Raw genomic sequence first — 16,151 nt, 5'->3', positions numbered from 1 at the left:
CTTAAGAAATTAATGCTATTCACGGCCCATATATTTATCTATTGGATGGCTTTTAAATCTTAGTCAATTTAACCCCTTTCTTGGTCAGACTAAAACCTAACCTATATCTATATATATGGTGTATTGAGCTAGGCATTTTTTAGTGTGTGGTTTGTGTGTAAAGAGAGAACATGGCTGCCTACTATTGGAGAAAAATGTGTGCAATTGAGAGTGAAAGCTGGTGACTTCCTCCTTCGTTTTGGTCTCTTCTTTGTGCCTCATTCATTATTTTTCTTGTTTCATTGTAACTTACAAATCAACACCGTTATCTTGTCATCTATGGGTAAGATTGAGAAGCAATTAAGGAAAATAGATTGCTTGTGAGTCAGAGATGTTTAGATTGGTTGTTTGGTAGAAAAAGTTAATGTGAAACTGAGCTAGAAAATCACCGTTTGAACATCTTGAAGCGAGCTTCCACAACAAACAATAATTATACAATATGTTCTATCTGTAAGATTATTTCAAACAAAATTTGTCACTTTATTCATTTCCATTGCAAAACATAATTTTTTTTTTCATTATTATTAATTTTTTGGACAAATTCAACACCAATAAGCATTCAAAAGTTGAAACATGAGGGGGTATAGTAGGGTTCTCTGATTTCCAATAATTGATAATGAGGCACATGATTATAGCATATGGGATGCACAGCCGCCTGATTCTTGTCCTCGGCAGTTTTGACAGTCTCTGTAGGGCCAACACTCACGATCTTCGCGAAGCACACATTCTTCCTAAGCAATTTGACAAGAGTCACCGTGTCGATATCTTCGCCAATCACTGTTAGCTTGTTCCTTTCCTCCCCCTCCATTGCTGCAGACTCTACCCCTATAGAATAACGTAAATAACACCATCTAAATTGAAGTCTTCTTATTGCATGTCTGATAAAGTTGACTAGACAATATTGGGGGAAAAAAAAAAAGGAACCTTGTTTGATGTCCTAGATATAATTATGTAAGTCTCAAGTACCAAACAAGCTATTTTTGCCGGTCTTTGAGCTCATTTTCACCAAATAAATAAATAAATAAATAAAAATGCTCAAACACAGGCTTTGTTACTCATAAAAAAGATTTAACTTACTTGGGATGCATACTGCAATCTTCATGGCCCTCGTTCTAATCTTCGTAGCTTCGTTCGACTCTTGATTTACGCAGCACATCAACATCTCAATGATGCCTTGAGAGATATGGCCATTTAACGAGACCTCAATGACCACCTTTTGCTGATGATGAAAAACATTGAAAGAGTAAATATACATATAAGAAGATTCAAGGGTTTCTCTTTCCATTTCTTGCATTTCAACTGTGTGTGTGCATACCTTCATCCTTCCGTGGAATAAAGAGACAATGAATGCAGGGGACAACTAGCTTTGAGAAATTTATGGAATATCAGATGAGTCACTTGTGACCTGTATATATAGTTGTCAAAATCTGCAAAAATTTCACCGTTGGTCCCCAACCTATTGCCTCATTTTTCAAGTTGGTCCGTAACTTTTCGTTAGTGTTGCACTATTAATTGTTATCGTCCAAGGAAAGTTAGGAAAAAGAAGTGGGACCAACTTGTTGGGATCCCTTGTCGAAGTTTCAATTTTTTTACAGTTAGGATGAGGCTTGCACCAGTTTGTTTACATCTCAATCTTCATTATACGTGCTTATCGGGTGCGGATCTAGACAGTTCAAACTGTGGAGTTAAAAATGAAATTTATTTAGAACAACGTATCATGAACAAAAAGAAGAAATCGGTGAATTATATGATATATCTATGGACAAACTAATGGATATGGACAATGTGATATGGATATAGATTTAGGATTTGGGCTTTTTGAGTATTGGGCTAGGAAAATTAATTGGGTTGGCTCACCAACTTGGCATGAAATTACGTTTTCAGCAGGGAAAAAAAATAAAATAAAATTGTGAGGTCATTTGATCTCACATGACACCATGTGGGTCCGCCTCTGGTTCTTATAAAACATGCATTTACAATATATGAGTTTGCAAAATGGGTTCTTCATTTTACTTGACCAAATTCTTCACAATTTTCGGATTAATTTTTTTATTAAAGATCTTATACATATACAAATTTTAAAAGTAACAATGAGGCTTTATTTGATGACATTTTGTCTAATTTTTCGACACTATATATTAAAATTTAATTTAAATTCTTAAATTATTAGATATATAGAGGATGGATTTAATTATTTGAAATTTTCCCTTTTAACAACCAAGATTTGACTTAAATTTATCTTTCCTCTAAATTCTTATAAAATGTTAAGATTTCGTTCAACATTTGACATTCAACCTTGAATGTTAATTATTAGATATGTATTTTTTATTATATTTGACTTCCACAGTTCCACGTTTGTTTGTTATTAAAGAAATGAACGTATTTGGTAACTGGCCCGTTTAAATCTTAAAATGTTAAAATTGGAGAGGAATTTTTTAGAGATTTCTAAATTGGTCCCCAAAGTTATTTACTTCTAATTTTTTATTAAATAATTCTAGATTAAAATTAACTACTATTTTTCTTGAAAGGAACCAAAAACTAACGATTTACTTTGTGAAAAATATTTTGTACAAGTTTCATAATATTACTGCTACGGAAAGAAAAATAATGGATTATGCCGGAACAATAATATTTATTTATTGCACACCAATCCTTCTATTGTTTGATAATTTTCAATTTTATGAATTTTTCAATTTCAGATACAAAGGTGGTGAGAAAATTAATCAAATATTCTTAGACAAAATAGTGTTGCAAGAAAATTTTACTATATATGAAAATAAGGCGAGAATCACAAAGTTAAGATCTCTCACACAATAAAATTCCCGAACCTTGACATATTATTTATTAGACATCTCTCCGTTATATTTAAAATGAAAATAATTCCCTAGTCGTGGAGAATTTTTTGAGAATATGATCCTGAAGAGTCAAATTCTCCTTTCACAAGTAATTTAATTGCAATTAAGCCGTTCAACATTTGGTAAGACTTCTATAAAAAAATATTTTAGCTTTTAGACTTCCCGTAATGTTCACATTTAACCACTGATCACCCTAACAACTCTAATTGTCATTTTGTATATATCAATTGTCAATTATCTTTCCTATGTCCCACAAATGTCATAGAATATTTAGTTTGGAAAAGTACTAAAACTGGTCATAGAAGGATCTATCAAGAAACACAAAACATTATTATAAGTGGTCAAAAATTATATAATAATACTCTGTTTTAGAGTAACGTCGGGTTAATTATCGAAATGGTCACTAAACTTTCCCACCTGTTACTATTTGGTCAATAAATTTCAAATGTGTTAAATAAGCCACTGTTGCTTTTTATATCCCAGCCATTCCATCTACTAAGATTTAATGAAAAATCAACATCTTTGTTGTTGTGTCAAATTGGAGAATGATGTTGCATCTAATCTTTTTAGGGTCCATTAAGTACAACTATTGTGTGTAGAACTTTATCAATAGAGTTTTTACTAGTAGAGCCTTTTCAAGAAAAGCTTTTAATAAAAAGTTGTTCGTTTGATAGTCAATCTGAAAAATGTTGTGAGTACTAAATAGATTGTTTGGTAGTGTAACTAAAAAGTGCTTACCACATACTTATGTGGCTAAATTTTAATAATTTATTTGTATATAATATTTATTTCCATTCATTGAAACTATTAAAATTTATTTTAACTAAAATAACGAAGTATTATTATTTAAATGAATATCAAGTTATTTATTTGTGTAGATCACATTATTTATTTTATTATATATTTTAACTAATTGAAATGGGGATTGTATGTGACATTTCATAGTTAAAATGATAAATAATACTAAAAATAAGATAGAAACATATTTGTTAACCTTTCAAAATGAAACTTTAAATTATAAAATTTATTATATTAGTCCATTGTTTTTTTTTTTTTCCTTTTTTTTTTTTTTTTTTTTATACCCAGGTGTCCCAGCTTCGCCAGACTAAATCCTGAACCCCTAGCCATCGGCCCCTCAGTGACTAGCGGAGGTAAACCGCAGGATGTGCCCTTGTTGGATCACAGGTTCCCACCCGATTTTTACTCTTGGCCTCAAGAGAGCTTTCCTCCATAGTGATTGATCCACCAACAAAGTTGCCCATTTGTTGGATTACAGGTTCCCACCAGGAATCGAACTCTCCACGCTGAAGTTGCGAGCCCGCCAAAGTTATTGATCCACCAACTCGGATGTGCCCTGGGGGGCTATATTAGTCCATTGTTATTTCGATGTTAAGATAGTTTGAAGGATAATTTTGTTTATTGAAAAGTTTTATTAAATACATATTTCAATTTTCTTGGATACAAAGCTTTTTGAAAAATTTGAGCTTCTTTAAAATAACTTAAAAAGAAATTTTATTGATCAACAAGAACTTTTAAACTTTAAACAAAAATCCATTGTTTTAATAAAAACAGCTATTACTAGGGCCAGATAGCAAAATCGTCAAACTATGAAATCGAACTAAAATTAGTTTTTGAAATCATTGATTTGGGTTCACATAGATCCCTCAATGTTTTTATTTTGAATCGAACCAAATCGTTTCAAATTAGATTTGTTTAGATTTCAATTTTTGCAAACCATTTCAAATTATCAAATTATTACAAAAAATAAAAATAATTGAAAAATAAGTTACTTTAAATTTTATTCAACCCAACTAAAACGTAAAGCATCCAAATTCAAAATATACATTCATATTATATCCAACCCAGTTAAATTCAACACACAATTAGACAACTATCCATTCCAATTAATTAAATAATAAATAACCATAAGTCATCAAAATTGTGAAAGAAAAATTCTCAAATTGGCTGAAGTATTGAACTTTTTTGAAACCATAATCATCGAATGTCCATCACATTGAGTAGACAATTAAATTTTAATAAACTCACACCATTTCCTTTCCTTCTACTAATATTTTTCTCGAATTTTGCCGAAATTTCCATGTAAGTTTATCCAAAATTTCTTATTTTTTGTAATTGTTTATTATATTTTATTGATAATTTTTTTGTTTTGTTGTGATTTTTCGAAGCCCTTAATTTTTTTAGACGATACTATTTGTTTATTTACTTCTCAATTTTCTGGTTAGATCATACGATTTATTATTTATATTTAAACTTAGTTGTTAAATTTTACTATTTAATCGATAGAATAATTTGATAGATTTCTTAAATGGTTATGTCAAGATTTGACTAATGAGCCTTTCAACCTATTACTTTGGTGGAAATTGAATGCAAATAAGTATGAGATTACCTTCGAAAATTGTCAAATATGTGTTAGCTATTCAAATATTCAAAATTACTGAATTTATAATCCCTATTAGTTGTTGAATTTTTTTATTCTTTTAGGCGTTGGTTGATCTTAAAGATGTTGAGGCGATGATTTGTCCTAAAATGTTGTATTAAGGAACCTATAATAATTCGTCAATATTTGAATAATGTAGAAGTATTGGATGATTCACAGAAAGCTGTAGAATATATTATCGTATTTGATCTTCTTATTCGTTTTTTATTAATTGCTTTATATTGTGATTGTAATTAATGAATAAATTGGCTATATTCTTATCTTTATATAAAGAATCAATAACGTGTTACAGCTGCAAATGTGGCTCAAATTAGCATCGACTAATAGGTTAGCACTAAAATATTTGTATCATATTATTGCATGTAATAATTATAAGTAAACTTTGATTTGTAATATTTGTAATGTCACTATTTAGTTTTAACATGAAATTCTAGACTAATATTTATGACTTAATGTGTTCAATATATGTCTTTTCAAACCAAAATAAGGTTGTTTTCAAAGAAATGAGTGAGAATAAATCTACGATATCAATTCTAGAAACACAACCCCGGTGACAAACAACCTACAGTTTAGGAATACTAAAACAACATGATAAAAGTAGAAGGGATGATCATTCATGTGATCCTATAGATGAAGAAATTGTTGAAACTGAGGATGTAATGGATTCGACTTAATGGTGATGCTATTTTTGATGAAAACCAAACTACAGTTTTAGGAATATTAAGACATCATGACCAGAGTAGGAGCTATGATCTTTCATATGATCCTATAGATGAAAAAATTGTCAAAAGTAATGGAGTCAACTTGATGGTGATACTAGCTTTGATGAAAACATTGTGATTCCTTAATAACGCCACGATCTAGGAGCTACAACCACTTAGATAAGGTTATAAGGTCATCATGAGATTTTTCACATACTTGTTGGTTGGACAGTCCAAACAGATGATGTCCACAATACAAGTAGATAATAAGACTTCATATGAGGAGGCTATAGATTATGTCAACGCAGATTTACGGCAACAAGATATAAATGCTATAATTGTATCCATGCATTTTCTTTAGGTCTAGGAACTCGAAGACACACCGAAAATGACAAAATTCATTGAAAAGGGAGTGGATGTGAAGGTGGATATGAATAAGTATTAAATTTACACTTATTTAAGCCACATAAAGTGTCTTTTGTTAGTATTATTGTGAACTTAATACTTAATTTTTTGTATTTTTGGATTCTGTTACGAGAAAATTTGGGATTGGAATAAATATTGGTCAAGAATGACGAAAATGAATGAAATCTACAGCTTTGAGATCAAATTCAACACTTTAGAAATTGAAGGGCTTGATTTGAAATAAAGAGGATTTGTGCTGCACAAATGAATTTTTATCAAGGACTAAATTACATTATTCAAAAAAAAGTGAGCCTTGGAGAGAAATAATACATAAAAAAAAAAAAATGGGCCTTGAAACATAGAATTAGATGGGAATCAAATTCAAAGGAATTAGAATCCTTTTTTTTAAAAGTAAACGGAAGCTGGCTATAGGCAAATAAAAGAAAAATGCAGAAAACACCGAGGAAGGATGACAAAAAGCAAGAAATAGAAAATGTGATGGAAGAGAAAAGATGGCTAGGAGAGCAAAATTGAAGAAAATATATCATATTCCATCAACTAATTATCGTGAGATTTACAATACGCAAGGAAGGAAATGAAAAATATTGTTGGAATTGTATGACAAAAATCAACGAAAGCCAGGAGTAACTTTTATCTTGTTTATTGTAATTAAAGTTGGTGATATCTTTTAACCTTTTTTGTTTTATTTCAATATTATGGGAATCTACATAATTATATCTCACGCTTCTTGGACATCTACTAAAACTACAATTTTCATGGAGTATCCGATGAAGCAATTAGTTGAGACTCTTCCTATATACTCTTCGTGATAAAGCAAGAGAATGGTTGGATTCCCCGGGCGAAGAAAGCATTAGGATGATGATATAGTACATAAGTGTGTCACAAAATACTTTCCAACGTCAAAGGTAACTAAAAGTCATGAGATCTCGACATTTCAACCGGCAGATTTAGAGAGTTTTCATGAAGCATGTAAAAGATGCAAGAACATGATCAGAAAGTGTCCTAACCATGATATTAAGAAATCCTTGCAAGTTTTGTACTTCTAGACCGGATTGAACCCAGCATGTCGTACATCAGTGCTAATGGATCTATCACATTGAGGTCACCTAATAAAGTTAAGGATGTGAGACAATTGCAGCCGACAATGCCTTGTGGCCTTTCGAAAGATCTTTATACAAGATTTCATCAGGTATGCATGAAATAGATGCCATCTACAAACTATGAGCACAAATATCTTCTTTAGAAAGGAAGGTTATAGGCCATCTGGCCATTAAAAATTCATCAAATGCCAAAAATAAAAAATAAAAAATAAAAAATAAAAAAAAAATTTGGATTTCAATTTTGTAGTACATTTGGGGGAGCTCACAACAATATGGAATGCTAGGCTGCATCAAAATAGAGAGAGGATTGCACATAATTATTAACACCAGCAAAATAACCAATAGAGCAATGCATATAACTGAGGATCACGTAATCATCATAACTTCTCCTGAAGCAACAACCAAAATAAGCATCAGCAGATCCCCAACTCCTAGTTTCCAACAAGAAGAAAAGAGAGCTTCTTTGGAGGATATATTGGGTAAACTCATACAGAAGACTAACCAATACATGGCTAAGATTGAAACAACCTTACAAAGTCATTCGACAACCATTAAACAGAATTGGAAACTTAAATAGGTCAGCTGGCCCCCTGATATCTCTGAAAGGCTACAAGGAGCTTTACCTTTCTATACAGAAACTAATTCAAAGGAGTAGGTAATATCTATCAGAGTTATTGAAGATGAACAAATAAATACCCTGCAACCGATGGCAGCTCCAAAATTATGAGAACATATGCCTCCCATTCCTTTTTCGTAAGGATTTCAAAGTGGAGAGAGGAGGAGAGGATCAAAGAAATCACAATAAGAAGCGAGGTACAACTGCTTGGGATTACGTTCAAAATATCAATAGCAAAGATAAATTAAGTAACAACTATTGAAGAAGAGAAATTAGATGAATCTAAAACATCAACTGATGAAAATTTGAAAGAGAATTCAGATAACCAACATGCTAAGGTGGCCGTTTCTGTCAGAAAATATGTACTTCTCATCCCGTTCCCACAAAGGTTGAAGTAACACGAGCTAGACCATCAATTTGAAAAGTTCCTGGACGTGCTGAAGAAGCTTTACATCAACATACAATTCGTTGATGCAATTAGGCAAATTTCAAGTTATGTAAGGTTCTTGAAAGACATTATATTAAAGAAGAGAGAGCTGCCAAAATTTAAAATTGTGGCATGACAGAAGAGAGCAGTGCAAGCAACCATCTGAATATGAGGAGTGCAACTGTGTTGATGAGGATGATTTATCATTTCAACAAAGCTATCAGAAGAGAAACCTAAATTTGTTGAAATTCTTGGTAGAGATAAGAATGAAAAATTCAAAGTTTGGAGAGCAAGAAGAGAATGCAAAGCTAGAAATTGGAAGGATTACAAGGCCAAAACATTTCGACTTGAGCCATCATAATTAAGACTTGACCAAAGTCTAGCTTCGGACTATAGACCAAGAATTTAATGGGAAGTAAACCACTTTTCTAACGAGCCGAGCCGGCTCCTAAGCCAAAACTCAAGGTTCAGACTTGACTCAAGTAAAATGTACGAGCTTTTAGCCGGGCTTAGGCTCGAGCAGGGTAGGCTCATTTTTTTTATGGTTCTTCTATTTTTTTTATTTTTTTATTTTTATTTTTTATTTATATAAGGTTGTCGTAAAAGGCAGCCAGCTACTGACTACCTATTAAGGCAGCATTTTTTGGGGCTTCTATTTTTTTTTTTTTTTAAATAATGCCTGCGGGCTGGCTCGGGCTTAGCCCAGGCCGAGCCACGGGTGGCTCGAGCCAGCGATATGAATTGCCATCCTATTACTGCATGACATATAAATGATACAATTGCATTTAGGATTAGGCATGTTTAATTATTATTTAGCTAAAAATAAATTTTGTTTTAAATATTTTATTATTTTTGGGGTCGTCATTCTATTACCACTGCAAAAAATTAAAATAAACAATACGGTTGACCGCAGTCAACTGCGATGACATACAGTCGCCAAATGTTTGTTGTTCGTCGTGGTCAACCGTGGTCAAACATAGAAAAAGAACTAAGAGATCTAATTTTTTTATTTATTTTAGTTTTTAACTTTAATAAGTTTTAACTTCAAATTTTCAAAATTCTCTCCCTCCTCCATATATTTGACACCCAAATTCACATAATCACCAACTTATTCATCATCAATATGTTCAATGTTTTTAAAAATCATGAAAAGTTCAAGTTTCACTCAATAGTATTACATGAGATTTTTTTTCTTGGAATTTTTCTAATTTTGTTATACTAAATTGGGATAGATGGATTAAGTAGTTGATGTGTTGTTCTTTTATTGGAATCTTGATTATAATTACTTATTATTTGTCTAGTGGTATATAATGGGTTGTACCGAATGGTGTACACCCCACTCACATGGGTGTGGGATCCATGTGAAAGAAATGATATTTTATTCGATTGGGTCCCTCACCTATGTGAGTGGAGTGTACACCATTAGTTACATCTCAATGTACCACTAGCAAAATCGAATTGAGATAGATGGATTAAGTAGTTGATGTGTTGCTCTTTTATTGGAATCTTGATTATAATTACTTAATCTTATTTGTAGAAAAAAGGCACAAAGAAGGAGAAATTCCTTTGAAGGAGGAGAGAAGATAAAGAGAAGGAAAATATTCTTCTAGTTTCAAGGCTAACTCCATCTTGCAAAAATTATCAGTCAAGTCTAAATTTTCTATCTTTTATTTAATTTTGATATTTTCTGCTTTATAGCATTACGTCGAGGAGAAAATCTAGGTTCTATTTTAATTTATTCTACACGAATAATTTGGGTGTGATTAAAGGTTTGGGGCTTTTGTTGTAAAAAACCCATAAAAATTTTTTTTAAAAAAAAAAAAAAAAAAAAAAAAAACTTTTTAGCTTTATTATGTATGCTTGTGTGTGATTTGACTTGGACAAAGTAATTTATATCAATTGATGATTCTCAAATAAGAGCAAAATGTAAATCGATTCCTTTGGACACTCAGATTTTTAATTATTTATGAATCCTATTATTTTATACTTGTCTTTTGAACAATTCAAGCACGTACTCATTCTTGACTACACTTATAATTGATTAAAAATTGAGTTGTACAAGTCAATCACCTCAGAATTTTTTAAGACCTTAGAACATATTTATTAAACCAACATTCGTTTAGAACCATATTGAAAATCCTTTTAGAATAAGTTTAGGAATGATTAGATCCATTCGACACCAAAAACATCACCACTTAATTATCTTTTAACTCCTATTGTTAGCCTAAAACGTAAAAGACATTGCACTAGTTTTGACACATAGGGAAAAATTTACCTAAACTATAGTATGAAGCTGGTATTGAGTAAGTTGACCCTACTCACAAAAAAATAGAAAAATGGATAAAATAAAAAGAAAAGTAAAACACACTAAAGTGTGTTGCGCTAGTACCAAAACAACTATATAAATGCTACCTCTGTCCAGCTGAGTCCAGCTCATTGATTACAAATTGGAAGGTGACTGAGTGGTTGATGAAAACAAGTCATATCTCATAGTTATTTTGTCTTTGGGAGAATTGAAAAATAAATAGAAAAACACGAGTGATGAAAGAGTATATCAACATTATTGGGACTTAGTTTTTTATCTGGGAAAAGAGAGTTTGGAAATTAAAATAGATTATTTGATTTGAGTAACATCAGTAGATATGAGAATGTTCAACACACACACACGAACACTATACGATATGTGGAGTTTTAGAATAATTTTTGGTTCTTGTGTCTCATTAACCTGTTTAAATTTTGTGATTGTGATAGGTATTTGAGGAAACATTGAGATGCATATATCGAGTTGAGTATTTTTCTTAGAGTATAGTAAAGTATCTATTATCATTTATTTGAATACTAACAAATGCTCAAATTTGGCGGTATTTGATAAGTATTAAAGTTACACTTATCTAAGTCGCCAAAGTGTCTTTAGTTAGTAGTATTGTAAACTTGATGGTTAATTATTTATATTTTTTTATTATGTTAGGAGAAACTAGGGATCGGAGAAAATATTGATCAAGAATTATGAAATTGAATAAAATCTGTAGCTTTGAGATCAAATTCCACATTTTTATTATAATTGAAGTGATTGATTGAATTAAAGAAGACATGAGACACACAAACAAATTTTTATCAAGGACTATATTACATTATTTCAAAGACGTGAGGCCTTTGAGATAAATAATACATTAATGGGCCTTGAAACATGAAATTAGATGGGAATCAAATTCAAAGGAATTAGAATCCTTTGTGAAAGCAAACAGAAGCTGAAGATAGGAGAATAGAAGGGGGAAAAAATAGAAAACGCAGTGGAAGGACAGCAAAAAAGAAAGAAGCAGATAACGTAACAGAAGAGAGAAGACAGTTGGGAGAGCAAATTTGAAGAAATTAAATCCTTATAATCAATCCTTATCATGAAAATTTGATGGAGAAACATTCAGCTTTTAAAACATATTACCCAAATGAAAATTTAAATTTAAAAGTGTTTATTCCATTAATTTCTACAAAATTTAGGAATACGTTGCATTATGTAATAATTAGCATTGTTTGCGTCAAAGTTGACATTTAATGGTGACATACAAGATTTTGGTTAATGTTTCCAGCCAACTATTAATGTAACTATTAGAATAAATTACCATTATAGCTAGAAAAATACTTCAACGATCATTTTAAAGTTTTTAACAAACTTTAATAACCACTGATGGTACTAACCATTTCTATAACATATTTTTGAAAACCTATAAAAATAAATCTTTACAAACAAGACTAGAGAAAGTTTAAGTGACACAACAAGAAAAACATAGAAAGTTGTGGAAGTAGAATAAATTTTTGCTGAAATAATTTGTTTTAACTCAAAAGAAAGACATCGTTTCTTTGATACAAGATATCAATGAATCAAACGTAATTATAATTATTGACCTGAAAATCTGAATCCTCTTCCTATAAGTATATCAATTGCCGTCTTAAAATCTAGCTATATGTTAGCTACGTATTTGAGATATTGTTAGCTACGTATTCTTCATACGGTATGAAGAATCTTTTGATCCAAGTCAAGATTCAAGGCAGAGTCAGACTCAATTATTAGCGATCATGATTCAGGGACCACGCTTCTGCCTCAACAGCTTCTCTCAAAGCTCTCAACAACAAAAAACTTGCCCAAATAGAAACTATGCCTACACCTCATCAACCAAAAGTTCACGCATTATATGAATAATCTATACATGGACTTGGAGGACTATTATTGTTACACCTCGGCCAAATCACCTTTGCACCAATTCTCCATGCCAATGGGTAGCCCCAACAAACAATCTACTTCTAGTCCAACACTAAAAGTCCGCACACGATATAAATATTCCATACATGGACTTAGAGGATTGTTCTTACGCGTCCAGAGAGATGCCAAATCATTAACCACGTGGTAGTCCCAGAGCCTACAGAGTCCACGCCATGTCGTCCCAACTAATAGCAAAGGCGATGGAGCGCGTAAGCTGACGCTCCATTTGGTCAAATCTTCTACTAACTAGTTTGGTGGATCGCCCTGACCAACTCGAAAAGGTCAGCCTGGTGAGAGCCGCGCTACGCAGGTATACGAGGCACCCAGCCTCTCATTCACCAAAGAAGCATCTTCACGCCCCACTGGAAATCTTCTGTACCAATCTGCCAAGCGGCTGCTTGATATAAAAACTCACTTATGGTAATAATAGGAATGTGCTCTAGCATTCTCCTAGGTTCAATAATCAATCCTTTTAAGAGAAACCATCATTAAAAGACATCTTGAAAGCCTTTATTTCAGAGACTAGGGCAAGATTCAACAAGGATGAGTCACGACTGACAACATTGAGACTCATATAACCAACATGGAGGCCATTATGAAATCTGTTGAGTTACAGATTGGTCAACTAGCTATTGCAATGAATACTTAACCTAAAGGAAAGTTTCCTAGTGATACAAAGGTAAATCTAAGGGAACATTGCAATGCTATCACATTTACAAGTGGTAAGGAGATTAGAGAAAGTAAGCCTAAAGAGGCTATAGTTTCTACTCAAATTCCAGACAAGAGGAAGAAAAGTAGGTTGCAGGACAAGAAAACAAAGAAGGCTTCTAAGCCTAATTCAGTCTCATTCCTAGATAATCCACCAATCTTGAAGATACCACTGTCATATCCACAGCAATTCCTAAAGAAAAAGTTTAATGCACAGGTTGCAAAATTTCTAGAAATTTTCAAGAAAATCCATATAATTTTCTCTATTGTAGATATTTTAGCACACATGCAGAATTATGCCAAATTCTTGAAAAAAAAAAACTAATGTCAAAGAAGCTTCCTTAGAAACTAAAGGATCCAAATAGCTTTACAATTCCGTGCACAGTTGGCGATTCTAACATTAACAAAGCATTATGTGATCTAGGGCTAGCATTAATTTAATGCCTCTGTTTATACAAGAAGTTGGGTCTTGGATAAACGAAATCAACCACCATCGCTTTGTAGTTTGCTAATCGATCTCTTACATATCCTAAGGAAATTATGGAAGATGTGTTAGTTAAACTTGAGAAGTTCATCTTTCCGTTTGATTTTATGGTGTTGGATATGGAGGAAGATCAAGAAATACCATTAATTCTTAGTCAACCTTTCTTAGCAACTGGTAGAGCACTTACTAATGTACAAAGAGGACAACTAACACTTTGGGTTAATAAAGAAGAAGTCAGGTTCACTATATACCAAGTTAAGAAATTGTTGCATCAGTGGGAGAAAAATGTAAAAAGGAATTGTTTGATGACACTTTACTGTAGTATATTGTAACAAGTGCTTCAAGAATAGACATAACTGCTACAAAAAGTTATACAGGGAGAGCAGGAAATTGGTTGATTTTATCTTGGCTAGTGAAGCTTTGCCACTTGAGAGTAATGAGAACTAGAAAAAGGATCTTGTGAAGCCTGTCAACTCTTTTGAATCCAAAGAGATCTTCAGTACTAATTATCTTGTGCAAAAGTTTATATGGAGAAGAAAGCCAATTCCGAAACAAGTACTTGTCCATAAGTCCCGCTAGAAGTTGACGGTGAATAATCTTAATTCACGATGGCCACGACCATTAGCCACAACATATTTCCTTTTGGTGCTGTGAAGTTGAAGGACAAGAATAGGTTCATATTTTAAAATAATGTCCAGCAACATAAGTAATACTATGGAAAGGACGAGCTGAATATAGAAGAAGTGCCCTTGGTGACCTAACCTAAGGCATTCCGACAACTTCAAACTAACAACGTTAAATAAGTGCTTCTTGGGAGGCAACCCAAGCTCTTTTTCTTTTTAATTATTTAGATATTAGTTTACATTTTTGTTTATAATTTCTTAATCATTTTTCTCTTCTTGTAGGTCGAGGCTCAAGTTTGGGGGCAAAACTAGAACCAACATCCATCACTGCCCCCACCATGATGCCGATAGCAATGAAGCCAATTGATGTCTTCACTCAAGAAAGTCCTCATCCTCCTTTGTCTTTAATTTTACATTGGGGACAATATTTAATTTAAGTTTGAGGGGTAAAATATTAATTGTTTGATTTCATGTGTGGTTGTTATTTTTTTTTTTCCTTATAATTTCATGCCATTTGTGTATATCACTTTTAAAAAAAAAAAAAAAAAAAAATCCTTGTTATATGCTTAATGAAAAATACTACATGAAAACTTGATCCAAGGTGTCTTGAAATTGACATCTCAAGTATTTGGAGCATGGATTTTGAATCTCCACTCGTAGACTGTAATTACACTTTGGAGGCTTCCAAAAGAAAATGTCTGGATAAGAAAATCACACTCTTCCGGCAGCTAAGACTTTGTAGAAACATGTGATAAAGAAGGAACGGGACAAGGGTTTGTCTCTTGGCGAAGCAACAATTAAATCCAATATCAGTTTTTAAAAGTGTGGATTCCAATAAAGAATCATCAATTCTCACCACCACTCCAACCATGATATGTTTTCTGCCCTCACTTTCGTATCTTGATTTTAAAAAAAAAAGTTGGGTTTTCGGGACTTCGTGTAAAGATAAAATTCCCTTGATTTTCTGTAATATGAAATTGCATGCAGTGGTCACAAAAGAAGAGCTCAAAATTAAAATCTATCCAGTTCCACAAGATTTCAAAATTTTCTGAGATGCATTCCACAAGATATCGAGTTCTCAATATAAAATCTACCTATTTCATGTACAAACTAAAATCTACCCATTTAATGTTTGGTGAACGGTAAAGTACATAACTCCAGAAATTAACACTTAAACAAGAAATGAAGAAATCCACCCAAACAAAAATTAAATCCATTTTAGTACAAGTAAAAGATATCGTCGTTACCCTGTTAGATCAGCTCGCCTTTGATTTGTCTCCAATCGATCCATTGTCATTAGTCATCTAGGGATTTTGTTGAGAAAAAGATAGGAATGTGAACGAGTTGAGCTAAGTCAGCTCGTGAGCAGAAATTCGAAGCTTTGGTTCATCTCCAGTAAAACTAGTTCAAGCATTCTTTACTTGAGCCGATCCGAGAATTTTTTGTAACATGAAATTGC

General features: G+C 32.3%; 1 protein-coding gene across 1 annotated transcript; it reads right to left on the bottom strand.

Moving 5' to 3' along the window:
• Positions 1–598: 598 nt before the first annotated feature.
• On the bottom strand, positions 599–1,410 carry LOC111366713 (heavy metal-associated isoprenylated plant protein 47-like). Its single transcript, XM_022987417.1, has 3 exons — positions 1,355–1,410; positions 1,117–1,258; positions 599–864 (listed from the first exon to the last, which is right to left on the bottom strand). Exons 1-3 carry the CDS (start codon positions 1,358–1,360, stop codon positions 599–601), a joined length of 414 nt encoding a protein of 137 aa, XP_022843185.1. The 5' UTR covers positions 1,361–1,410.
• Between the last annotated feature and the right edge of the window lie 14,741 nt (positions 1,411–16,151).

The sequence above is a fragment of the Olea europaea genome, chromosome 18 (genome assembly GCF_002742605.1).
Source record: "Olea europaea var. sylvestris chromosome 18, O_europaea_v1, whole genome shotgun sequence".
In the NCBI taxonomy this organism is placed as follows: Eukaryota; Viridiplantae; Streptophyta; class Magnoliopsida; order Lamiales; family Oleaceae; genus Olea; species Olea europaea.
Note: the sequence above shows the minus strand (reverse complement) of the source record. Positions and strands in the feature narration are given on the sequence as shown.